This window comes from Ursus americanus, chromosome 24, assembly GCF_024610735.1.
Source record: "Ursus americanus isolate L20-20 chromosome 24, mUrsAme1.1.p, whole genome shotgun sequence".
Lineage (NCBI taxonomy): Eukaryota > Metazoa > Chordata > Mammalia > Carnivora > Ursidae > Ursus > Ursus americanus.
In genome coordinates this window covers 44,216,521-44,242,304 of record NC_142150.1, presented here as the reverse complement: position 1 = coordinate 44,242,304, position 25,784 = coordinate 44,216,521, and the positions used below count along the sequence as shown (strand labels likewise).

Below are 25,784 nucleotides of genomic sequence, written 5' to 3'. Positions count from 1 at the left end.
TCAGGGCCTGGCTTCCCTGGGTGCTGAGTGGGAAGAGGGTTCTGGATGTGCAGGGACAGGAATATGGGGTCTGAGATGTGGTGGCCAGAGGAAGGAGAACCAGCAGGAGAAAATGTCATGCAATTACCACGACAAGCATTGAATGCCCCGGACGCTGAGCAACTGACCACGAAGTACACAGTGGTTTTGGCGACCTGGGACCTCACAGGTGCAGCTTGCGGCGGTGGGGGAGTGGTCCTGGGGTGGTAGGAAGACGCAGCAGGGGAGCAAGGAGATGAGATGCGGGAGGGTCTGCCTGGACGCTGCTCCAATGCAAGCCTCTGGAAGGGTCTAACAGAGCCCTGTGTGTGTGCATGTCCACAACCCAGCAGGGCTGGCTGGGGTGGGAGGGCAGAGGGGGAGTGAAGCCGGGAAATCCGGGGGGCCATGAGACTAGGGAGTCGGCCCTCTGTTCCAGGAAACACTTGACGAAACTCCCCTTCGTTGGCCTGACATCGCCCACAAAGCACGTACATTTGGGCCTTTCCCCTGTCTTTCTCGGGAGAAAAAGAACTAAGAGCAAAAGGTGGCTCTAACTTTAACTTTCAAGTAAACCATATGACTTGTGAGCAACCTTTACTGGAAGTACAGATTCTACAAAAAAGTCTTACAAAAAATATTAATGGAACAGAAGTTGTTTTTTGCGATGCTGCCGCAACAAATTCCTCTGAACATTCTAGCCATTCCCGTGCCCAGGGCGGGTGTCACTGGTCCCGTCCAAGGTCCTGGTTCCGATCGGATGTCAGTCAGACCCATCCCAGACCTCCCTTGAAGCAGTGCCTCAGATCACTGGTGGGGAAGACACAGAGACGTGCGGGCGACAGGCGACATCTCAGGAGCAGCGGCCATGGGCGGGCCCGCTGCAGTGAGGTCATGAGGGACAGAGCTCCGCGGCTCTGGGTGACATGTTGCTGCTTACTTTCGAAGCACCTGAGAAGCAAGTTGCCACAGATTCGGGCAAGCACTTGGTATTCATTGAATCGTCCCGTTTTAGGGTGATGAAGCCACAAGGGGCAGAGCCAGCGGTGGACCCCAGGTCACACCCGAAAGCCCGCGTGCTCTGTGGCTCTCTGGGGACACCCCCACCAAAGAGTCCAAGCTACACCTAGTCCTTTATCTGGCGGACAGTGAAAAACACATTACAGAAAATATAGAAAATGCAGGAAGTATAAATATCATTTAAAAACCATCCTTCTCGAAGACTTGCCGGGCATCTTTCCATTTCTGGTGCCCATACAAGCTTTTGTGCTTTTGCTATCTGCTTGTGTCTACTTTCACTACACTTTTCCTCTTGTTCCACAAAGTAGGGGAAACCGTGTGCTTCCCAAGGGGCAGGCTCCTTGTCCCGTTGCTGTGCCTCAAAGCCTGGCATGGGGCTGCTGAGGGCGGAAGCCTCCCGAACACAGACGCGTGAACGGGCTGAACAAACGCGGGCCTCCATCCGGCTCTGAGCCAGCATCTGCTGGGGGCGGCTGTCAGTGTAAGCTGACCCCGCATCACCAGGCTCCAGGCTCTGCCCACCTCCGGGCCCGCAAACCGGGCGGCGCACACGGCCTAGCGGCGCAGGATGGAGACTCTCCTCCCGTCATCTATTCGGAGTCTTGGGATTCAGATCCCGGCCTCGAGGGGAGGCCACGTGCAGCTGCTCCAGAGCCCTGCTCTTCCTCCCTCACTGCGTGGCCAGCAGCTGCTCTCCACGGAGGACCCGGGATGCGAGTGCGGGGGGGAAACCTGGTGCCCTCACACCTTGGGGGACTGGGAGACCGGCCACAAGAGCGAGCTGGCCACGGACTATTTCCGGTGCGGAAACCACAGGTCATCGAAGCCTCTATCACAGCAGCGTGAGGGTATGACGGAGGGAGAGGCGTGCAGGGGGAGGCAGGTGCACGTGCGGGTGTCTGGCATCTACCCTTCCGGCAGCTTATCTCATAAGCCATGAGGGAACGGAGAACGTCTGAAATCTGCCTCTGTTCGAGAAACAGGGACATGATTTTTCAGCAAACCTTCTCTCCAAAGCGACCCGTCAGCCAAGCCGCCGACACTCACTGGCAGTGCTGACGCGTCTATGACGCACAGGCCGGCTCCGCCTGAGGCCCAGAGAGCAGGTGCGCCGGCAGCGGGGAAACGCGGCGCACGGCACAGGGCCAGGCTGCGCCGCCATGGCACCCTGAGCTTGTGAGCTGCCTAACCCGTGCTCCTGGCCACGAGCTGGGGGTCTACAGAGCAGGGCCACGTCACTCTCACTTCCTGCGGCAGCCCCAGCCCCTCGCCGTGCAGGGGCTAAGGCTGGTCTGCAGCTTAGCAGGACGGCGTGCGCAGGATCTCAGCAACCTAAGGCCACGGTGGGCGTGGCGGGACATCACGTGTGGCTTTTCCAAGGTCACAGCTGGAAGGCCTGAACAAGGGACAGCCACCTGGCTCTCTGAGGCCTCTCAGCGGGAGGCGGGCCCGAAGCTGGTGAAAGGTGGCCTCCAGCAGACCAGTTTGCTGAGCGCACACGCTCCCCTTGTTAGTGGCTCCTGGAGCTGTTATGAAGCCCAGCTGCCAAGTTCACGGTTCAGCCTAAGAGAGGCGGCAAGCGGTACCGAAACTGACCACAAAGGGACTTTTGAGAATATGAAGTAATGCTCAACAGGAATGTAAAATTCTTTGTATTATGGAGCTTTCCACTGTCAAGGAATAAGCTTTAGTAGGATTGCCACAGAAGCAGAAACACCACTTTTTAAAATTATAAGATCCTGTTATCAGAATGATTTTGATACAAAATAGTAATAAGCTGTGGCATCACAGAAATCCTAATATTTCTAAGAGCTAACGTTTGTAGAGCACCGACTGTGTCAATCACCCGAGCACCTAACAGTCCCACCGCAAGCCTTCCTCCCCAGTCTTACTACCCCTCCTGACACCCTCAAGGGCCATGAGCCCACTAGGTATCCCCACGCCACCTGCCCCGGTGTATGGGTCTTCACGGACGGCCTCAAGGCCTCTGGCTGTCTGTGGCAGCACAGAGTGACTGAGTGGTCCCAGTGTGGGCTCTGGAGCCTGACAGCCTTGGCTCCACTCCCAGCTCTCCCACTGCCGACCGCACACGGCTTCCCCACCCCAAGAGTAACAATGCTGATCACCGCTGATATTGAAGGTCCTTCTGTGTGCGGGGCATGGATAAAAAACTCCCCCCACCCAGGGACTCATGTCCAGGGACAAGAGACTCTCCCCCTCAAGAGCCATCGTGACAAGTGAATGAAAGCACGTGCACAGTGCCCGAAACCCTGCCGGGCACAGAGTAAGCGCCCCGTGAATGCCCACTCCGATTAAGAAGCCAGGCGTGGCTCGAGCGCTGGGGCCCCCCCGCCCCAGCTCACGGCCAGGTCTTCACAGCACCGGCGAGTGGAAGGCACTTGGTCAGCCTTGGTGGGGGGACCCAAGCTGGGGCTGTGCGGATGCCCTCGGGCCCCCGGAGAAGATCAGCTGGGTCACCAGGAGGCCCCCAAGGCGGGCCCATCCGAGTCCCAGGATGTCAAGGACACGGAGATGCTGCCACCACCACCTCTACTGCTCTCGTTCTCGTTCTCATTTTCAAGGCCCTGGGCCTGCTGATGCTCCACGATGAGGTCGGCCACCAGGTTCAGCTGGCAGGCCCTGAGCACCCTCACCAGGTGGGACACTGTCGCCTCCTCCGTCTTGGTGCTCTTCCAGACTCTCAGTGACTCCCTCACCTGCTCTGTCAGGTTGCGGGGGTATTTCTCCTCGATGGCATCGATCTTGGCATCTGTCACTTTAAGGTGACGGGCCAGTCTTCTCCAGTCCTTCCCCACGTTATCACAGATGATGTCAAATGCCGCACGCAGGTCTGGGGAGAGAAGAAAATGATTTATCAGAAGTCTGGGGAGCGTGTTAGGAGATAAGTAACCCCACATTCCCAGTGGGCTTCTCAGTGCTGACCTAAGTGCTGGGGATGTAAGAGGTCCTCTTGCAGAGGCTGGAGTCACCCAGCAGCAGGGGCCAGGGGAAGGTCAGAGAAAGCCCAAGGGGGGCCTCCAGTCCTGCCCCCAGCCCACTCCAAAAACACTGCCCAAAAGGGGTGGCCTGCTGAAGAGGTGATGGCTGGCGTGGGTGGCAGTGGAGCTAATGGCGGAATGGGGAAAACTGAGGGAGGGCCTGGGAGATGTCCAACGGAAGGAAAAGGAATTGCTCCCCCACCCCACCCTGTAGTGGGTTAAATGGTGGCCCCTAAAGCATTATGTCCACCTCAAATCCCTGGCGCTGCGAATGTTAACTTATTTGGAGAAGGGTCTTTGCAGATGTGATCAAGTGGAGGACCTTGGGGTGAGGTCATCCTGGATCATCCAGGTGGGTTCGAAATACAGTGACAAGTACCTTTACAAGAAAGACAGAAGAGGAGGCCGTGTGACCATGGAGGCAGAGACTGGAGAGAGGTGGCCATTTGCCAAAGAATGCCCGGAGCCCCCAGACCCTGGAAATGGTGGAAGGAGGAAGCCTGGCTCTGCCGACAACTTGACTTCTGACTTCTGGCTCCAGGACTGGGGAGGATCAGTTCCATGTTGCTTCAAGGCCCCGAGTTCTGGTCCTTTGTACGGCAGCCCGGGGCAAGAAAATGGCAGCCTGGGGCAAGAAAATGGCAGCCCGGGGCAAAAAAATGGCAGCCCGGGGGCAAGAAAACCACCCAAATCTTTGGAAGCCGCCTGGACTGACCACCAGTCTTCGGTCCCTGGCTACCAGGTCCTCATCTGCTGAAAGGTCACAACTGAGACCAGCTGGTGTGGCATTACAGACCCTAACAGGCGGTTTCTGGAATGGAGGGCAAGCAGAGAGGAAGCACAAAATGCTGCTTGGAGGGCCCCAGCAAACGTGTATCTTCAGCTACAGACCCCCAAGATGCCGTCAGCCTGTGTGCCGACTCTGCTCTGGCCCCTGGAGGTGGGCAGGTGGGCACCTGTGTTACTGTGACCACTGGTACAGGAGAAACCGAGGCACAGGGAAGCGAAGTGATTTTCCTGATGTCATACAGCTAGACAACGGCACAGCCAGAAAGCGAAACCCTGACAAGTCTGGTGCCGGTCCGCTCTCGACCAGGACGCTGTCCCGTCTTCTGTGCGAGAGTAATACCGGATGGGCCCTCATGAACCCACCCCTACCTGCTAATCTCTGGTGAACTCTCCCGCAACACACCGTATCTACACACATACAAACACAGACGGACACATAGAAATCTAAAATGTTATGATCTGTATTTTGTGAACTGCCTTTTAAATGTATTATTTCAACAATCTGCCGTCCACTGAATGTCCCTGAAAACATAATTCTTCTATGTCCTGTTCTGTTTGCACAGCACTGAGTGTATCGTTTATATACAGGTCTTTACAGAGTAACACCTGTGTTGTCACAGGTCTGTCCTTTCTGATTTGGTGACCGGAGGACTGATGCCAGGCCAGAGCTTCAAGCCTATGGGGGGTGTCCTGGAAGCACCCCCCATCACCCCCTCCCAGGGCTCGGAGAACACGGGGGTATGGCTGAGAAACCCTGCTCTACCCAGGTCTCATTTTTATTCCTCGAAACCTCGGCAAGCCCCAGGGGAGGGTGGAGAGAGGGGAAGCCTGAGCACAGGGTAGGAAGCCACACAGAATGGACTTGGTCAGAGAGTGTAGGTGCTAACACCACCCACCCACCCACTCACGGCTGCCTCAGTTCAGTCCTAGTTAGCAATGGGCTGTGCATCTTAAGCTCCTCACTTCACCTTCCAGCCATGGCCCCCTGGCTTGTAAGACACGAATAAGAATAGAGAGCAGAACCTAACTATGGGGCTATCCTGAAAACTTAACGGCGGGCTAGAGCCATTTTCAGTACTGTTCTCACTGCGTCAAGGGCACCAGTGGGGCATTCCCAGAGGCAGAAGGAAAGCGAAAGCAGCAGCCGCTGGCTCACCTAGCTCCTCCCATCCAGAGGAGATGAGCAACGCCCTTTCCTTTGTAGTAATTTCTAATTAAGCCGAAGGGGGCTGATGGAGAAAATACTGAACTGGTATGTGTTTTCACGTTTTCCAACCCAGAGTAAGTCAACTTTTATGAGTTCTGGCTCTCCCATCTGCAAAGTGGGCAGTTCACCAGTCTCCCAGGAGTGTTCAAAGCAAATCTGCTCAAATCGAACCTGGAAAAGGTTAGCGCGGCTGGCTGGCCACAACTACTGCTGGGCAAACTGGCCCTGCCTCCGCCGGGCCCGGGCTCGGTCAGTCCCCTAGCCTCCCGGGCCCCGCCCCGCCCCTCCTCCCGGTCCCCGGCCCGCAGCGCCCACCTCGCTCCTCCGGCGGGGCCCTGCCCGCCGCGCCCGCCTCGAAGTTGTCCAGGCGCTGCAGCAGGTCCTGGCGCCGCAAGGAGACCAGCAGCTCGCGCAGCAGCTCGGTGTGCTCGGAGTCCAGCTCGTTCTGCTCGAGCAGCACGTTGAAGAGGTCGAGGCCGCTGTGCACGCGCTCCAGCTTCCTCTTGCCCACGCGGCCCCGGCACAGGAACTTGAGCTCGGTCAGCTCGTCGTTCGACAGGCCGGTCGACACCGAGTGCAGCAGCACCAGGAACGGGTCCATGGCGGCGGGCCGCGGTGGGGCCCGGCCCGGCCCTCCGCGCGTGCCCCGTTCCGCCCCACCGTCCTCTTGGCTGCCCGGCGGCCCCCCGCGGCCCCCCGCGGCCCCGGCGGCCCGGCGTCTGCGTCACAGACCCCGCGCCGCAGACCCCAAGTCCTTGGCCCTACCACCGGAAGTCCGTGCCTACGCCCACTTTCCCGAAGTCTCGCGAGACCTCCGGGACCCGCGCATGCGGCCCTGGCCCGACTGAAGGCGTTTCCGCCCTGGAGGCAGGAGGGCGCCGCCGGGGGATTTCGCTGGAGAGCTTGTGGCGCGGGGTTGGAGGGCTTCCGAGCCTGCGCCCTGAAGACCATCTCCCGCGCGGCGGGGTACTGTGGTCAGGGGTCCAAGACCCAGGCGCGGACTGAGAGGGTGGACCTGCGTTTCCCGGGCAGTGTTGCACTGCGGACGCCGATAATAAATGCATTTATTGTTAACATTTGTGAGAGTGCAAAGGGTCTTTTAATGCTCGCTGTGCATTTCTCTGCGGAAAAGACTGTTCAGAGGTTTATTGAAGTTTTAAAGTTTGGTTTTACTAATATTTCATTTTGAAAGTTATAGCCATTTATGCGTTCGAATGCTTTTAGTATTTATTGAACGATTGCTGTGGGGCAGGCAGTAGGTGCTGGGAACACATTTGGGAGCGAAGAGCAGAAGTGCCCGCCTGCCGGGAGTTATGTCATCAGTACCCAAGCTTACATAATACAGATGAGAAAGTTGTGCAGTATGCCAGAAGTTACTAAGAGCCAGGGCAAAGAGGGTAAGGGGTTGGGGAGTGTGGAGGTGGGGGCGCGATTAGAGCGGGCTTCACTGCGGAGGTGCAGGTGCGGGGACCAGGTGCAGGGGCCGGTGGCCAGGTGTGTGGGTGTTGGGGGGGAAGGGTGCAGGCGGGGCACAGTCACAGCAGAGGCACGTGAAAGCGGAGGTTCCGGAAACAGTTGGGGGACCGAAGCGTCTGGAGCGGAGAGGGGGAGGCAGGGGTTGCCAGAGAGGAGAGGGGAGGGGTGGATTAGGAGGGCGCCTCATGGGCCAGGTGCAGACCTGGCTTTACTACCCCTCGGAGAGGAGACCCTGCAGAGTGTAAGCAGAGGAGTGAAGCATCCGAGTTTCCTTAAAAAATAAAAAAAATTAAAAAAATAGAAAGATACACACACACACACACACACACACATATATTTATCTGAGACAGAATTCACAACCCATATAACTTATCCGTTTAAAGTATACGTTTCAGGGGATTTTAGTATATTCATAAGGTTGTGCAAACCTCACCATTAGGTAATTTTAGAACATTCTCATCACGCTGAGTAGAAACCTGCTATCTATTAGCAGTTCCTTCCTTTCCCTCCCCCTCCCCTCACTCTGATAACCACTACTTTATTTTCTGCCTCTTTGGATTTGACTATTCCGGACATTTCATATAAATGGGACCATACACTATGTGTCTTTTTCTGCCTGGTTTCTTTCACTGGGCAAAATGTTTTCAAGGTTCATCCATGCTGTGGCGTGGGACAGTGCGCCATTCCTTTTTCATGAATCCATAGTAGTCCCTTGTACAGAGAGACCACATTTGTATATATCCAGTCGTCAGCTGATGGACATTTCAGTTGTTTCCACTGTTAAAAACCAAAATTCAACGGAGTAAATTTGAAGATCTAATTGGCTCTATTCAATAATTCACGAACCAAACAGCATCCCATGTTGCAAGTAGAAAGCTCTGGAGAGCTGCGCATACAAAACGAGGTTTTTATAGGCAGAAGGGGAAGAAAAGGAAGTTTTCTAAGGAAGAGTGGATTGTTCTGGCAAGGTCACCTTCCTTTGGGGGAAGGTGGGGGTCTATCATGCAGATCACCTCTCTAGTGCCCAGCAGGGAACCCCAGATCGTTTAGTTTGAGGTTACATTCCTGGGAGCGGTGGACCTGGCATGTGAGTCTTGGTTTGCTGCCCTGGGGAAAAGTGACTCCATTTTGGGCCTGTTGTTCCTTTTTTAACAGCACCTTTTGGCTGTTATGAATAATGCTGCTATGAACTCGGTGTTACATTTTTGGAGGGTCTCTCTGCCATGTGTAAAAGCTGAATAACCCTGATGAGAGATGAGGGTATGTGGACTGAGAGCAGGGGTGGGGATGAGAAGGAGGCAGCCTTCTTTCGATTTGGGGGTGTATGTAATGGAGGGGGACTGAGGACCCTTGTAAAGTTTGAAGGATGAGGAGGTCCTCTGACTAATCCAGGTGAGGTTTGGGTGGGTGGGTGGGGGTTTAGGGAGGACCTTCTAGAGATGTTGATTGGACAGTGACATGCACGGGACTAGGTTTTGGAACAGAGACCTGGGCAGGAGACGTTAACTGGGGAGTGTTCACCAGATAGATGGTGTGTGTGGTGGTGAATTTTAGGTGTCAGCTTGACCGGGCTAAGGGCTGCCTGGTAGCTGGTCAACCAGAGGCTGGATGTTTCTGAGGGTGTTTCTGCAAGAGTTGAGCATTTGAATTGGCGCTCTGAGTGAAGAAGATGGCCCTCCCCAGTGCGAGCGGGCATCATCCAATCCGTTAAGGGTCCAAATAGAGCAAAACGTTGGAGGAAGGGAGAATTTGCATTCTCCGCTTGAGAACCGTTCCCCCACCCCATTTTCAGACATTCACACTCAGACTGAGCTATACCCCTGGCTTTCCTAGGTCCCCAGCTTGTGCGTTGTGGGACTTCTCGGCCTCCATGATCGTTCGAGCCAATTCCTATGACAAATCGTCTCTTGTATAGATCTCTGTATATCCCATCAGTCTGTTTCCCTGGACAGCCCTCACCAGTATAGTACCTGGAGCGCTTGCAAGATGAGGTCACCTCTGTGGAGGGAGCAGACAGAAAAGAGGGTCAAGGGCTGAGCCCTGGGGGTCCACCTGTTTGAGAGAAGTGGAGAAGACTGTGAAAGAGGCTGAGAAGGAGCCCCTCGAGGCAGGAGGTCAACCAAGGAGCGTCAAACCACACCCCTGCGGGCGAACCCTGTTTCTTTGTCCCTGCACATGTCTCGTCTCCTGATTTACCAAATACTTGGCTTCCTGCTCTGCACTTTTCACCCATCTCTCCTGCCAGAATGTGACCCTTGGAAGCAGGGGGGAAGGAAGCATTTGGTCTTTCAGCATTATGTGGGATGTTAGCTGTGAGCTTTTCTTTTCTTTTTCTTTTCTTTTCTTTTCTTTTCTTTTCTTTTCTTTTCTTTTCTTTTCTTTTCTTTTCTTTTCTTTTCTTGCAGATGCTCTTTATCAAGTTTAGGTAATGCTTCTTTACTCCTAACTTGCTGAGAATTTTAGTTGCTGCCATTGAAATAATAAATGGTTGCAGAATTTTGTCAAATGCTTTTTCTGTATCAGTTGATATGATTACATGATTTATCTTCTTCAGGTTACTGATGTGGTGGGTTGCATGAATCTTTCTTTTTTAAGATTCATTTATTTATTTGAGAGAAAGAGAGAAAAAGCATGAGTGGGGGGAGGGGCAGAGGGAGAAGGAGAGAATCTCAAGCTGACTCCCTGCTGAGCCCGAAGACTGACAAAGGGCTCCCCCTCACCCCCCTGAGATCGTGACCTGAGCTGAAATCAAGAGTCGGACACTTAACGGACTGAGCCACCCAGGCGCCCCGCGTGGACTTGGCTTTGCATGTCCAACCAGCCTCTCACAGCTGGAATAAATCCCGCTTGCTCATGGCGTATAATTCTTTTTTCACGGTGTTGGATTTGTTTGCTAATATTTGTTGTGGATTTTTGCGTTTCAGTTCATAAAAGTAGTTTTTTCCTCCCACTGTTTTTGGTTTGTTTCTGGTATCAGGGTAATACTGGCCTCATAATATAAGTCGAGAAGTGTTCCCTCCTCTTCTCTTTTCTGGAAAAGATTATGAAAAACTGGCGTTAATTTTTCTTCAGACATTTGGCCGATTTCTCCAGCGGAAGAATCTGGGCCTGGAGATTTTTTTGGGGAAACTTTTAAATTATGAATTCGATTTCTTTGATGGTTATAAGGGCATTTGAATTGTTTATTTCATCTCGATTGAGTTTTGGTAGTTGGGGCAGCTTTTGAGGAATTGGTTCTTTTTTCCCCCCTAAGCTGTAGAAATTTGTGAGCATAAAGTTGTTTGTACCATTGTCTTGTTATTTGTCTTAGTTTGGGCACCCATACACATTTCCTTAAACCATACTTAACCTCCAGATAAAGACGACGAGGAGGTCATGATTCCACCTAACACGATAAAATGTATCCTGCGTCCACCTGAAAATGTGCTAACGCCTTCCCCAGAACAGGAAGTAAAGGCCTGGAGGGATGTTTACTCTTCTTTTTTTTTTTTTTAAAAGATTTTATTTATTTATTTATTTGACAGAGATAGAGACAGCCAGCGAGAGAGGGAACACAAGCAGGGGGAGTGGGAAAGGAAGAAGCAGGCTCCCAGAGGAGGAGCCCGATGTGGGGCTCGATCCCAGAACACCAGGATCACGCCCTGAGCCGAAGGCAGATGCTTAACGACTGCGCTACCCAGGCACCCCGATGTTTACTCTTCTGATACCGCCTAGCTTAAATACTGTGATGTGACATTCACAGTCCTTAGTTCTCGTGATGTAAAGTCAGTGTATATTACGCTATATGATAAGGGGATAAGAGAGGAAAGAAAACAAAGACACACACGCAGATTCATAGGAAGATCGGGAGGAAATACTCATGACACAAACACAGCCCTCATTTCTGTAATGGCAGTAGGTCCTGTGGTCAGGCCGTGTTTGTAAGCGCCTCCTTCCAGCCCCCATTCCACAGGCCCTTTGCCTTCAGCAAGCACCCCAGCTGCTTGGTTCTCAACCTGGTGGAGTGACTTAACCCCTTCCTTCCTGGAGGGTCTGGACCATTCCTAGTCCTGCCTGGCTGGGGTCGTTGTGGTTTTCCATCGACCTTAACCCGGGGTGGTCCAACTATGAGACGCCCTACAGGACCCGCTGTGTTCCAGACACTCTTCCTTCCTTAACGCCACTGTGGAGAGTGGTCCCATGTGCCCTTGGCGGTCAGGATCAGTCCCCCCCCCCCAACGCTGTACCTCCCTTCTCTGCCTGTAAATTCAGGGGCCCAGGGGGCGCAGGGTGGCCGGGCGGCAGTCTGAACTTCCAGGCCACCGGAATCACCGTCTTCTGACGGCAGCATCCCTCCCTCTGCAACGGAGACCTCAGGGCAGCAGAGCACAAGGTCGTGGGGGCGGGGAGCGAATGTTCGGCTGGGAGGCACTAGGGGTAATAGTGAGTGGTGCCCCGGCCATTTCCACCCCCCGATTCCTGGGCCCGTGAATCCTGGCTCTGGGAGACATGGCCCCATATGTCGGTCACTGACTCAGAGCACAGACAACCTTCAGGAGCCCGCCGTCCCGGCCCTGCAGGGTACCGCCACCTCGCTGGGGCTAGAACCGAGCCTTCAAAGTCCATTCCACTGTCCTATCAGCCAGCGGCTACAGGATGGCGGGCTCACGGTGAGACCACTGAGTTCCGTGAGCGTGAAGCCACGGCCCCACTTCGTTTGCCGTGGACAGAGCTCTTGTGCAAAGCTGCGGGTGGGACACCAGGATGGCGGGTGGGACACCAGGATGGCGGGTGGGATGTTCTAGGGGTCCATGATGTCTCGGTGGAAGTGCCGCATGAGGGGAAGGCAAATCTGTATCCCGAGTGTCTATTCCAGTAAGAACAGAGCCCAGCCTTCCCACCACGGGGGCTGTCCAGTGCCATTGGCCTGCCATCAGGTGGCTGGGTGGTCGCCCCAGGACGGGTGCCGGGTGAGGGCTCAGTGTGGGTGTCCGCCGCTGGCACACGGGGCACGCAGTGGGGGCCAGAGCCGGGTGCGCCTTGGTGCATGACGTCCCTGCTGCTGAGCCACGCGTGGCCTCCACCGCTGCCGCCGCGGCCACTTTGTGCAGGAGCCCAGGGGTCAGTGGTCAGGGTGGCTGGGGAAAGGGGCTGCCTGGCACCCCCAGAACAGGCCATCCTGCCCTCCTGACGATAGAAGTCCACTGCCGAGCTCCCCCTGTGGTGGGCATCACACGGGGCACAGATATCTCTGTTTTCCCTGTCCACACACCTCTTCTCCAAATTCCCTTGTCATCAATTTCCCGGTCTGGTCCTTCCAAGTCCCCGACCGTCCAGCCGAACCACTGGCTACAGCCCAGGAATCAGCGTGTAATCTCACGTCTGGCTGTTTCTCCTTCCGAGCACAGTGCACAAGCAGGTGCACTGCCCAAAGTCCTGCCCCCCGGGAGGATTTCCCTCCACCACATCCTTCGGGGACATCCTGGGAGGGGCTGTAGCGTGGCAGCTGTCCACGCTGGGTGGCATCTCCTGAACCCGGGACAGACCCACCTGTAAGCTGGGCCTGAGCCTTCTTTGCCCTGTCAGCTGACCGGAGGGGACCCCACAGGTGTACCTGGATGTACAAATACCTTGTTGAGCCCCTGATTCCAATTCTTTTGTGCGAACACCTAGAAGTGGAATTGCTGGGTCATATGGTCAATCTATTTTTAAGTGTTCGAGAAGCCACCGCTGTGTCTCCACCGTGGTCTCACCGTGTTACGGTCTCACCTGCCGTGCACGGGGGTCCCGTCCTCCACATCCCTGCTGACTCTGATTACCCTCTGTTTTTGGATAGTAGCCGCCCCAGTGGGTGTGAGGTGGTATCTCTCTGTGGTTTTAACTTGACTCATGGTGCTGAGTATCTTCTCACGTGCCGTTGGCCATTCGTCTGTCTTCTCTGGGGAGATCTCTGTTCAAGTCCTCTCCCCATTCTGCACTGGGCGGCTTGTCTTTTTCTTGTTGAGTTGAGGAGATTCTTTCTATAGTCTGGATAGGGCTCCCTTATCAGAAATACCATTTGCAAATGTTTTCTCCCATTTTGTGAGTTGACCCTCATGTTGACTGTGTCCTTTGATGCACAAAAGTTTAAAATTTTGATCAAGTCCTTTTACGTATTTTGTCTCAGTGTTGTGCCTTTTTCTGTTGTTTGTTTTGTTGTTTGTTTTAAGAGAAAGCATTTGTTGCTTTCATGGATGCAAACTGATCTTGGGAGGACGGTGAGCAGAATCATCTCCTTTCTGTTTCTCCTTGTCCCGAGTTCCTCTGGGTACTTTTTCTTTTGTTTTAGTCTCATTTATGATAAAGTCTTTCCTCAAATATCCAGGGACTGTGGACTTTGCTTGCAGGTTGGTCAGTCTTTTCCAAAGAAAAAGACCCTTTCCTGATGATGGGAAGGCATACATTAGGGCAAAAAATGGCCCCCCACAATGCTCACATTCTCCTTTCCAGCGCTGAGTTAGTTTACGTGGAAGAAGACGTGATAAAGATCCAGCTGTGGAGCTGGGGAGATTGTCCTGGGTGATCTCCGGGGACCTAGTCTAACCCCGAGTCCTTGTCAATAGGGAAGGACTGTCCCCCATGGCTGGCTGGAAGACGGTAGAAGGGGTCCAGCTCTGCAGATGGCTCGATTGTAGCCCAGTGAGGCCTGTGTTGGATGTTCGACTTATGGCAATAAAGATAATACTTTTGTGTTGTTTTAAGCCCTGTAAGTTCGTGGTCATTTACCCCAGAAGCAGCCAGAAAGCTAGCACAGACCCCGCGGGCCGTGGCTTTTCCTTCCCTGGTGCAGCTCCCACAGTCAGCCAGCAGAGGGCAGCAGCCACCGACAAGCAGAACCAGGCTCCCCGGTCTGCAGCTGGAAGCAGGTCAGGACCCGTCACCACCCGGTGGGAGGGGTGTTCAGAGGCTGCTGAGGGGTTGTGATATTCTGAGTCCTGGCTACAGGTGTGTGTGGCAGTCGATTGCACACGTAAGATGCAGTTTCCTAGATGTCATGCTGCAGTAAAAATGTGGGGGTGGGGGAGAGCCTGGAGGGCGCAGGGGTCAGGCGTGAAGAGAAGGGGGGATGAGAATGGAACACGGCAAATCAATTACTTGGCGGAGCGGAGGAAATCAGCCCTCAGCATCTACAACGTTACCTTTTCCCCAGGGAGGCATCCCTGGCAGGCTCCTGGCGGGAGAGGCAGACACCAGCCCATCTGAGGAAACCAGGTTAAAATGCCTGGGTGGTCCAAGTCAGCGTGTCAGGCGTCACCCACTCCTCTGCCAAGAGTTGTGTGAGTGAGCAGTGGGTGGGCTGCCTGCCGCGGACACATCTGTGCTCCAGAAGGCATCAGAGCTTACCTTCCACATTCCCCCTCACCTCCTCCACCAAAACCCCTGCCAGCTTGACTCCGAGGTCCATGCAGCGCAAAGGCAGAAAGCCCCAGCTGTCAGTCTATTTGCCATCCCCATCCATCTGTCCATCCACCCACGCATCCACATATGTATCATTCCATCTATCCATCCACCCTCCTCGCATCCACCCATCCATTCGTCCATCCGTCATCCATCAGTCCATCCATCCATCCATCCATCATCCACCCACCCATCCATCCATTCACTTACCCATCCACCCATATCCATCCATCCATCCATCCATCCATCCATCATCTGTCCATTCACTTACCCATCCATCCACCCATATCCATCCATCCACCCATATCCATCCACCCATCCACCCATATCCATCCACCCATATCCATCCATCCATCCATCCATCCATCCACCCATATCCATCCATCCACCCATCCATCCACCCATATCCATCCACCCATATCCATCCATCCCTCATCCGTCCATCCATCCATCCACCCACCCATCCATCCATCCCTCATCCGTCCATCCATCCATCCACCCACCCATCTATGCATCCATCCCACCCACCCAAAGTGACATGCTGAAAAGTGGGGCTGTGTTTGTTGTCAGATGGCTTGAATTTTCAAATTCATTCTGGGTTTTTCAAATTCATTCAAATCTGGGTTTTTATGTAGATTTACCTGGTTTTTATATATTATATCAACTAAAAAAATTAGCCAGCACTGAACCTATCAAATGGAGATTGTCTTGGGCTGGATGCAGCTCACGGCAGCCCCTACCTGAGGAGGGAAGCAGAATCCCCAAAGCACGAGTGACCCCAGCCCGACCTCAGGCCCCTGCAGGCCACTGCCCATCACTGTCCTCTGTGCATGGGCACCACACCACTCCAGGACCAGTAGCAGACACTGTTCAGTGTTGGGGGTCATGGGGCCTAGGTTCGAGAGACGGCTGTGTTGCCAGTTTGCTGTGTGACTGCTCTGGAGCCCTGACCCTCCCTGGGCCTCATGGTTCCTGTCTGAAATAACAGTGCCAGCTGACCAGCTGATCTCTGGGGGTCCTTCCACGGCCAGATCCCAGGTCTCTGTGACATCATCTTTTGATTTTCCTCCACGCACCTCTACCACCCTCATCCAAGCCCTACTATCGCCCTCTGCATTTCCGCAACACCCCTCTCTGGCTTCCCATCCATCCCACTGCAATTCCCGCCCCCCCCCCACCGACAGCTGCCATGACCTCAAAAGGTGGGTCAGATCCCACCACTGGGCTGGTTAAAACCACTCAGATCCCGTTGTGGCATCTACCACCAAGCTCGAAATCCTCACGCAGCCAGGGAACCCTGTGTGAGTTGGTCCTGGCTACCCCTCCCACCCTGCCTCCTGCTGCCTTCCATGCCCCTCCCCTCCAGTCAGCTGTCTGCTGCCTCGGGGCCTTTGCACTGCCCTTCTGCTGCCTGATCTGTCCTGCCTTCCTCCAGGACTCGACATCCTGCCTCCTTGTTGCTCAGGCCCCCAGGGTCCTCCCTGACCAACCCTGTTCTATTTTATCAGCATCTCTTTCTTCCTCTGAAACTATCCGGTTCCGGGGTCCATTTTCTGGTTAGGCACCTCACACCCTCTGCAAGAAGTCTTTGCCTGAGGGAAGGGACCAGTCCACTTTGTCCACTGCTGTGTGCTGGGACATAGCATGAATGAATGTCTACAAGGTCTGGGTGCCAGTCTTGGCTTAGGTGCTAAGGAGCCCTGTGACCTTGGGCAAGTCACCTCCCTACTCTGAGGCCGCTCCTCTGTCACGTGGGCCCTCACGGCTTGTGGGAGGACCCATGGGGAGGGGAGGTCCCTGTGATGCTGACCCCGGGTGCTGCCTTCATGTCTGGACAAAGGAAGCACTTCCAAAACTTTGGAAGGATGTTCTTGACAGCGGGCAGCTGGGACGTTGGGAGCTTGAGCTTTGCAGATTTTCTTGGAGGACGCAGGAACGGAAGCACTAGGGGGCGCCGAAGCTCTCCAAGGTGGAACCACGCGGAGAGGTTTCTAAGGACTGTCCCCAGCTAGCAGGGCTGCGTGGCTTTGCTGGCGTTGGCTGTGAAAAATACCTTTCTTTCATGAAATGGTGGTGATTAGAGGTGGTAGTCTGGAAAAGGTCCCCACGTGCCCAAACGAACACACTGGTGACCGTAGGTGGGTCCCCAGGAGGGTTGGGGACATTTCAGGTCCACGGAATCCTCAGTGCTACCGTATTGGGTTGGTGGGACCAGGGGTGGGAATTTCAGGGTCGTGGAAGAGGATGCTGGGAAGGTGTGAGCACGGCTCCTATCCCAACATAAATGCAGGTACGGGCACGCGCGCACACGCACACGTGCCCATGCAAACACATGGATACACAGAGTGCACGTCCGTGTGCACACAGCCCGTGTGTACACACATGTACACACGTGCACACACAAGCACACGCATACACACACTCACAGAGAGATGACGTCCCAGGAGCACCCAGAACAATGCACGCGTCTGGCACTGGGGGGTGTGGACGCCCAGGGTCCCTCCCGAATCTGCAGCTCAGCCAGGGGGCCCTGGGGACAGCCTCTCGAGCTTCCTGGGGTGCAGGTCACACGGACAGCGTTCGAGTGAAGACAGTGGTTGTGTATCCAAATTTATTTAGTTGCATGAAGGTCCAGCCACGGTCCTCTGTGAATCTGTGTACATTCACTTTTTAAAAAAAAATGGTTTCCATAAAAGGATTTTGGGTCATCACCTAATTTTTAATACAATATTTATATACAAAAACCCCATTTCCAACTACTTACTGTACAAGAGAAACTAGGAGCGCCCCCACGACTGCAGCAAACACATACGGACGGCGGTCGGGGTTGGCAGCCGAAGGGGCTGACCTCACACCAACCACACGTGCACGGCAAACGCATGTGCTGTGTCCCCGCCCTTCGATGAAACATTTCTTTTTAGGTTTCTCTTGGTGCTTGAGAAATTTCAGAGAATTGGTTAGCGTATGGCTGCAAATTTAGATCACGCCTGCCATCTGTGAGACTCGTTTTTACAAGCTTTAAAATGGTAACTGTCCCACAGTCACATTCCTGTAAGTAAAAATATAGAGAAGTGTTACCAAAATAGAAGTCTTTATTAATAAAAATCTTTGGTAGTAACAGTGTTTCAAATTCCTCGCAACGATATTGGTTAACTAATAAAATAAACTCCTTCCACCTTGGAGCGACAGAGAAAAACCCTCAAATCCACCCTAGAATTGATTTTTTAAAAAATCCAATAAATATTCTAAAGCTGTGAATGTTCTCCTGATGCCTTAAGACTTCTTGGAACCTGAAGCCATCGTTAGAAATGCCTCTGGGGTCCTCTCTGCTCATTTTCTGCCCACCTGGTTTTCTTCTTCTTTTTTTTTTCTGTCCCACCAAGTAGATGAACAGTTCTGAGGTCGGCTCATGGCGCAGGGGCAGGTGTGCAGCTGACAGTAGGGACCCCGACAGCGTGGGCCACCTGCCGCCTTGAGGGATACCTGCTGCCCCGAGGTTCTCCAAGAGTAAATTCTAAGCTCACAGGCCCTCTGAGTGGACAGGGCCAGGGCACCTCTCCTTCTGGCTGGAGGGTCTCGGTTTCTGAACTTACAGAAAACAGAAGATGAAAAGCCGGCTGACTTTTCCCACCTGGTGGCAGGAGAGCCTTCTGGAACGGGTGTCAACCTCGTTCTTCCATTCTCCCTCCCAGACTGCACAACGTTTATCCAATGCTTTGCAACACCATCTCAAATCTCTCTAAAGGCATCGGGCAGATTCGAAAAGACACTTCCTGGAGGCCTCTGCTCACCTTCCACTGCAAAGGAGACCCGTGGTTCCCAAGAACTGTTTCTGCAAAGCGCCCGCATGCCCGCGTGTTCTCACCCTATGCCCAGCGACCATTTTGATTAACCTTGAATACTAAAGATAAAAAAATTCCCTGCGTATGGTTTTGTGCAAAAACAAGGAGGAAAAAAACAGAAAAAAGACAGAAGAATGTTGTCCCATCAGAAGGTGGTCTTCCAGGTTTGCGGCGAACACAGGAGCCACCGGGCCTGGCTGGGGGAGGGCGCCCGTCGGCTGGGGGGCCAGGGGCAGCTACAGGGCGCCCCCGGGGTACTCGGGGCTGTCCAGGCAGGCTTTGGGGCCATGGTTGTTGCACGGCTCATCCTTCTTCCGGTCCTTCTCCATCCACGTGTCCAGCAGCTGCTGCTTGCCCTGCTCTTCCCTCATGAACAGCTCCACCATCAACACCTTCTCCTTGTGCACCTGCTGGCTGATGTCCTTGGGGATGTCCGGGATGACCCAGTCCACGAAGTCGCTCATGAACATGACCAGGTTCTGGAAGGAGAGTCAGTGTGTGGGGGTGGGGAGGAGGATGGTAGGAGATGCTCCCCACCTCCCCTGCACCCGCCTCCGCCCCCACCTCCCTTCCACCACACCTGCCTCTGCTGCCACCCTCCCCACCACCCACTCCACCCCCACCCACCTCCCCTGCACCCGCCTCCAACCCCCCTCCCTTCCACCACACCTGCCTCTGCTGCCACCCTCCCCACCACCCACTCCACCCCCACCCACCTCCCCTGCACCCGCCTCTGCCCCCACCCCGTCACTCCCAGCCTGCAACCTGAGACACATACTTGGGGCTCCCTTGGCCTCGGTTTCCCCCAAGGTATAAATGAGGCAGGAAACCAGCCAGCAGGCCATCCAGAAATGGCTGCTGACTTCTACAAAGACTCTGAGCTCAGTAAATAGCAAGTTTCTGAATAATTCTGAATCCCAGGCCTGGGAAGCTTAAGAGATGACTGGATTGGTCAGCATCACCAAATAGAACAAGTGTCAGGCTTTAAGGAAAATCGTTAAAATGGAAATAGCACAAAACCCAGAGGGAACTTAGTCTCTGAGAATGCCACAGGCCCTTCTGCAATTTGCGAGGCCTCCCGGGGCCACCCTGAAAGTCTGCTCCCCCCCGGAGACACTCGGGTGCAGAGGAAACAAATGATCTGCTTTTACAGAACTGAAATCGGTTTTTAAAACCTCTGTCCAGCAATCCCTTGTTAGCACATCTGGCTGTTAGCCACCTTGTGGATGGTGCTGGTGCCCCCCGACCCTTTCCTGGCTGGTGCTCCCAGCCCCCAGCTGTGGCCAGTGCTGGCTGCTGATGCTCACAGCTGCCTCCTTTCCAGGAAACCCCCTCCCATCTGCCTCTTCTTGGTCTGAATAGACCACAGCCAGTGCCCAGCCGACACGGGCAGACAAAAGGTGCTCTCTCGCCTCCAGTGGGGCCTGTGTGTGCTGGGATTCGTGCTCTGGATCTCCCTGCAGGATCAGGTGAGGCTGTCTCCAGCCGAGACTCCCCCTCTGTTGCTCTCCCTCCTCTCTCCTGGGCAGCTTCCTTCAATAACCCACTTGCACAGAATCCTTGTCTCAGGCTCTGCTTCTGGTAAACTCAGCCCCAGATGCTTGTTCCCACTGCAGAGTGTTATGGAAAGCTGAAGGTGAGGCAGCAGGGCCTCAGGGGGTGGAAGTCTGCCTGCAGCCACACTCTCTGTAAACGGCAGAGCTGGGGCTTGAATCCAGTCCCTGGGATTCCAGATGTGAGGAGTACACAAGTGAACCGTGGCTGGGCCCACGTGGCTGAGGATGCCCCCCCCAGCTCTGGGACTGTAGTTGCTGCGGGCACCAGGCTGGTCCCCAGTCTCCAGTCTTGTCCACTGGGAATCCCTTTGACCTGAGTTCTTAGCCCGTCCCCTCCCCAGAGACCAGACGAAGCTGGGTGCCCTGGCTCCTGGCCAGGGGCTAGAGTCGGCCGGAACCCCCCTGCCCTCCTCCTGCCTGTGCTGGTCCTGTCCTCCGGGTGTCTTCTCTACACAGAGGTGGTGAGAAGCCGAGCTGGGTCTCCCTTCCTCCCCGTCTCCTTCAATAAAGACCACTCGTATCAAACTAACCCTGTCTTCCCCGAAAAGGTCCAAATCCCACCACCAGTGCTGGCCCAGGCCCTCCCTCTGCCTCCCTAGGACGTGTCCTTGTACAGGGACCCAGGGCTGCCAGGCCTCCAGGTCTCCCAATGCTCCCGACGTGGGCCAGCTCTGGCCTTCTGACCCCGTCCTGGGCTCAGAACACTTGCTCAGTGCCCGCTTCTCAAACCTTCCAGAAACGAGGGCCTGCCACACCTGGAAGACGATGACGAAAGCCAGCCGGGCTGCCAGCACGGCCCAGAAGTCCTTGGAGATGTCGTACTTGTGCTCTGACCACGGGGGCTCCCGGTAATCTTTGTACCTGCAGAGACAGACAGGAATCAACGGGGGGTCTTCAAGCAGAACCGGGGGTCCTGGCTGGCGCCCTGCGGCTCTGAGCTGGCAGCAGGAAAGCCTCCACTGGCCTTCGTCCTCTCTTCCGGCTGCAGCTTCTTGGCTGTTCTCTCCTTGTCCGTACACAACCCTGTCTGCCCCTCTCCCTGACGTAATGGTGTAGACGCCGCCCACTGACTTCCTGCCGAGCAGACCCCCCCCCCCCCCGCCCTGCCGGGGCCTTCCCACCGACCCTTGCTCTATGGAACGTGATCGTTCTTGCTTCCCCGTCCACCGCCCTGCTGGCCCGCACTGTCCCCCCTCAGAGAACCCCGCGGGCCCCGTCCTCTCCTGCTCAGAAGCCCTGAGATGCCCAGTGTGGGAGCGTGGTGAGGATGATAACCGGGGTGCTGTCTCCCCCCAGGCCCTCCAGCTGCACCCCGAATACAGAGGCTACTGTTGGCTTTAATGGGGCTGATCTTGTGCTGCACATGGGAAAAGCTTCCCCAAGGCCGTCAGAATAAACTTGAGGTGGGGGCAGTTTCTGGGTTCAGGGAGGTAGGTCACCCCTGCTGGTCGTTGAGGTCTAGTGGCGGGGAGGCCAGAAGAGGAGGCACCTGGCTTTGGGGGCACAGCCCTGGCCTGGCCCTGGAACCAGTGACCACCTTGCTGTGTGTTCTCGTGCAGTGGCTTGGCCTCTCTGGGCCTCAGTCTGGCAAACTCTCCGTCACATGAGAAGCATTTAGCGAGCAGCTGCTACGTTCCAGCTCCCATTTCAGGGGCGGACATTCAGGAATACACAACAGACAGGGCCTCTCACCCACAGAGCCTTACTCCTGGAGGAAACTGGACGGGGGCTTCCGAGGAGCCGCTGGGTGCTAAGCTGCCAGACCCAGAGATCGGCTCGGTCTCTCTGGGAACGATCCTATCTGGACGCCAGCTGCAGACTGACACAGGACTTGTACAACCGCTCTCTGATGGGAACAGGCAGCCCCTGTTCTCCCAGCGTCAGAGGCCACGCACACTCACTCCTCCCTTTTCTTTCTGTGCTCAAGGCCAGCTGCACTGAGATGCTAGGAAATACGTGGGGGTCGCCTGGCAAACTCCTAAGCATCCCTCAAAGCCCACTTAGCCCTGCCCAGAGGCCACTTCCCACCATCTGCACTGACCTCAATCAGAGACGATCTTACGTTTTCCTTGCCTAGCTCTGGCACCCAGCCTGCCTGCGCCCCCGGGGAGGCTGATAATGCCCTCTCTGGGGTGGCTCTGGGGATGAGATGAGACCGTGCCTGCCTCATTGCAGACTTAAATGGCAGCCGGCAGCGACCTGAAGCTCTGAGTGCTGCCCTGCGTCTCCCACACCCACCGCCCCAGGCTGGCCTGGGTGCTGTGCCTGCTGCCACCAATTCCTGCGAGAGGCAGCTTGCGTGGGTGCGGCTGGCGAGGGCCTGGAGCTCCCAGGCCTGCACTGCAGGATCTTGGCCCACGGACGGGGAGGGCCTGGCTGGAGCCCAAATCCTGGGGAGCGGAGTGGTCTGATCCACGGTCTTCTGACTCCGTGGGGGTAAATCTACAAGACTCTTATAAATGGGTCTGGGCTCTGTCAGCCTGGCCTCTCCCCCATGTGGCCAGGACCTGGGCTGATGCGTGGGACGGAGCTGCTCCCTTAGCGAACGTCTGGGACCCAACGTCCTGTGCTTGGAAACCGAGGCTAGCGCCGTGAATAGCCACATGGACATCTCAGAAGGAATTTCTGACCACATATCTTCCTGCCTCCTTTGCTTGTAATTCCTCTTCCTCTAAACTGGGCCTTCAGCGAAGTAGGTCAAGCTTGTGCGCTTAGCGTGGAGTGTCGAGACAATGCAGGGAAAGTGTCGGTGCCACGGGAGGAGAGGGGGTCCGGGGCGGGCGGCCACCTGTCTGCGCCAGCCTGGAGCGTGCGTGTGCTGAAGGACGGGAAGGGTGTCTGGAGCCCCCTTCCCTGCACTTCCGGAGCCTCAGGCTGTCCCCTCTCCAAGGTGACCACGCCAAAGCTGGGAGGGGATCATTCCCGGCCTCTCTGATTTTCGGGCCCCTTTACACGCGTGTGGAAGCGTGTGGGCGGGATTTGGAAAGCTGGAGCCGGGATGGGCACTGCAGGCCTTGCGGTGTCACGCGCCCTGTCTCGTTGGCAGACCCGGCTCTAACTCGTTCCTTTCCACTGCCGTACCTGGGCCCAGGGCAGGCACCATCCCCGCCCTGACGCAGAAGAGAACACCGTGTGCCTGCGCCAGAGTCGCTCAGGGCCAGCGGGGACACCCGCTGTCTGCGGTGCTGTCAGGAGCGCCCGAGCCAGGGACGCCTGCTTTCCTTTGCCCCATGGCTCCGGGCGGGGGGGGGGGGGGGGGCGGGGTGCGTTTTCCCATTTCTTGAGCCTGTCTTATCGCTGCAAGTTACTTCATGTTGTTCAGTACCCTGGACCCTAGCAGCTGCCCCCACTCCCCTTTCCTCAGTCAAGGTGACAGAGACATGCCAGCCAGCCTCATGGACCTATGTGTCAAAGAGGGGTCAACGGCCTCCCCATGCAGGAGGGACCGAGCTTTACCGCACGGGCTCTGTGACGTGTATTTTAGCCCCTGAGGTCTTTTGTGGCCTGGATCTCAGCTGGGTTGGAGTAGCTCATACTGATTCCCACCTCCGTGCTTTTGCCCACATTGTCCCGTCCCCTGGAGTGACCCCACTGTGTCCACCCTTCATCCGGGCTTCTAACTACGATCCCCCCTTTATACTGATCTGCACCGAGGTTCCTGGATAGCAGGGACTGTGCCAGTCCTGGATCCCCAGACCCTAACCCAGGGTGGCACAGGTAGAAAATAGCTCAGGGAATGGCCAGGTCTCAGCTCTGCCTCCCATGCCTGGCCCTGCCTCCATCTTTCCTGGGGTGCTCCTTGCACACCCCAAGCGTCTGGCCAGCAGGTGGGGCCCCACAGCTCTGGCCATCTCAGTTGGCCTGCCCAGCATCCAGTACCCCTCCCCCAAGTCAGAGCACCCTGTTTTCCTGAGGACCTCTTCATTCTCTGACTGTGACCCCACCCCTGGCACACGCCCCAGCTCTAGCCTCTACCCCCCGGCAACAGCACTTCATTTAGGGATGGACACGTGGTCCACGACAGGCCAGTGAGATTTCACTCCGACTTTTGCTGACTATTGAGAAAGACATCTGCCACCAGGATGGCTGGGCAGACAAGGTGTCTTCACTGCCTCCAGAACCCAATGCCACCATGGAGGAATGCAAAGCTGGGAGGCAGTGCCAGAGGGGGCCTGACGGCAAACTGTAGCCCCTGGATCCAGCCATATCTGAAGCTATCCTTGCCCTCTTAAAGAAAGGAACTAGTAAGTCACTTCCCGCCGCAAGCTTGAACTCCGTGACCTGCCTCTGAAAGAATCCTTGCTTGAACAGGGGTCTCCCAGAAACCCACATGTGTCTTTCAGAAAGAGACGCTGAGAGCCATACCTGCAGATCTGCACCTCGTAGCCCAGGTCCAGGGGGTCACTGGGGGCCGTGCCGTTCTGGAAGTCGCTGACGTTGAAGGAGGACAGGGTGTGGTTGACGAAGCCGTGCATGGTCCTGTTCTCGCTGTACATGTACAGGTAAACCAGGCGAGGGATGAAGTCGGACGTGAAGGAGATGACGAACGCCTGCGCCGGGGACAGGGCGGTGAGTGCAGACTCTCGGCCGGGTGCGGGAGGGGAACTCACCCCAAGAGAGCCCTGGGGCCTGGCCACGTGACACTCTGCCCACAGCTGGCAAGGTGACCAGAATGTTGGGAGGACCTGGGTGTAGGGAACGGGACAGCCCTGAGCAGGAAGGCCTGGGGACAAATGCTGCCTCTCACTGGCTGTGTGGCCTCGGCCAAGCCACCTAACCTCTCTGTGCTCTGCATGCTTCACCTTCCTGGTGTACTTGAAAGGGAACGTGGGAGTAGAAAGAGCTTTGTCAACGGTGATGTTCTGACTCAGCTCATCCCATTCCAGAGCCGTCTCTGGGGACAGCTGGTGTGGTGCCAATACCAGAGCAGGGACTGAAAGCCTGGCAGCCTGGGGTAAGGTCAAGCTCTGCTGCTTTCTGGCTGTGCGGTGTTGGGTAAGTCGCCGGGCCTCTCTGTGCCTTGACTGTCTCACCTGTATGACGGGCAATGACAGTCCCTTCCCTGAAGGCTGTGTGTGCACGAGTGGGTGGATGCATGCAAAGAGCGTAGAAGGGCCTGGAACATTCTAGAGGCTCGAGAAATGCTAGCTGCCATGACTACTATTGTTGGTTGTTCCCGTGAGAGGTGTCGCTGGTTTCCAGTTGCTCATAGCACCCCTGTGCTCCAGACGGTTGCATCGCATTCCCAGCACTGCCCCCCCAATCAAAACGTGCCCTCCCCCCTTGGAGGCCTGCACCCTCTCGCCCGCCCAGGTCAGGATGAGGAGCTGCTGCTGCCCCGTATGCACGCTCTGCCTGTCGTGGCCCTTTAACAGGGGTTTCTGAGCCTGGACTGGGCAGTGGGGCCGCCTCCAGCAGGGGAGGAGTGTCCCAGGGCTCCAAGAATCTCTTCTCCGGGGCT

At 55.6% G+C, this 25,784-nt stretch overlaps 2 protein-coding genes across 7 annotated transcripts in view; both read right to left on the bottom strand.

Moving 5' to 3' along the window:
- Positions 1–598: 598 nt before the first annotated feature.
- On the bottom strand, positions 599–6,819 carry FADD (Fas associated via death domain). The gene is made up of 2 exons (XM_045775839.2): positions 6,349–6,819; positions 599–3,889 (listed from the first exon to the last, which is right to left on the bottom strand). Exons 1-2 carry the CDS (start codon positions 6,632–6,634, stop codon positions 3,513–3,515), a joined length of 663 nt encoding a protein of 220 aa, XP_045631795.1. The 5' UTR covers positions 6,635–6,819; the 3' UTR covers positions 599–3,512.
- Positions 6,820–17,518: 10,699 nt separating this feature from the next.
- Positions 17,519–25,784, bottom strand: part of ANO1 (anoctamin 1) — a 157,491-nt gene continuing 149,225 nt past the window's right edge. For all 6 annotated transcript variants that reach the window (XM_087855099.1, XM_087855098.1, XM_045775752.2 and 3 more), the window contains 3 exons: positions 24,689–24,873; positions 21,079–21,184; positions 17,519–19,246 (listed from right to left, as the gene is read on the bottom strand). In XM_087855099.1, the coding sequence (XP_087711225.1) occupies positions 19,004–19,246; positions 21,079–21,184; positions 24,689–24,873 (534 nt within the window). In that variant the 3' untranslated portion in view covers positions 17,519–19,003. The remainder of the gene's footprint in view (positions 19,247–21,078; positions 21,185–24,688; positions 24,874–25,784) is intronic.

Coding starts and splice junctions, on each gene's coding strand:
- FADD (XM_045775839.2), bottom strand. CDS start 6,634: ATGGACCCGTTCCTGGTGCTGCTGCACTCGGTGTCGACCGGCCTGTCG. Junction 3,890..6,348: donor GGCCCCGCCGGAGGAGCGAG/GTGGGCGCTGCG, acceptor TTCTCTCCCCAG/ACCTGCGTGCGGCATTTGAC.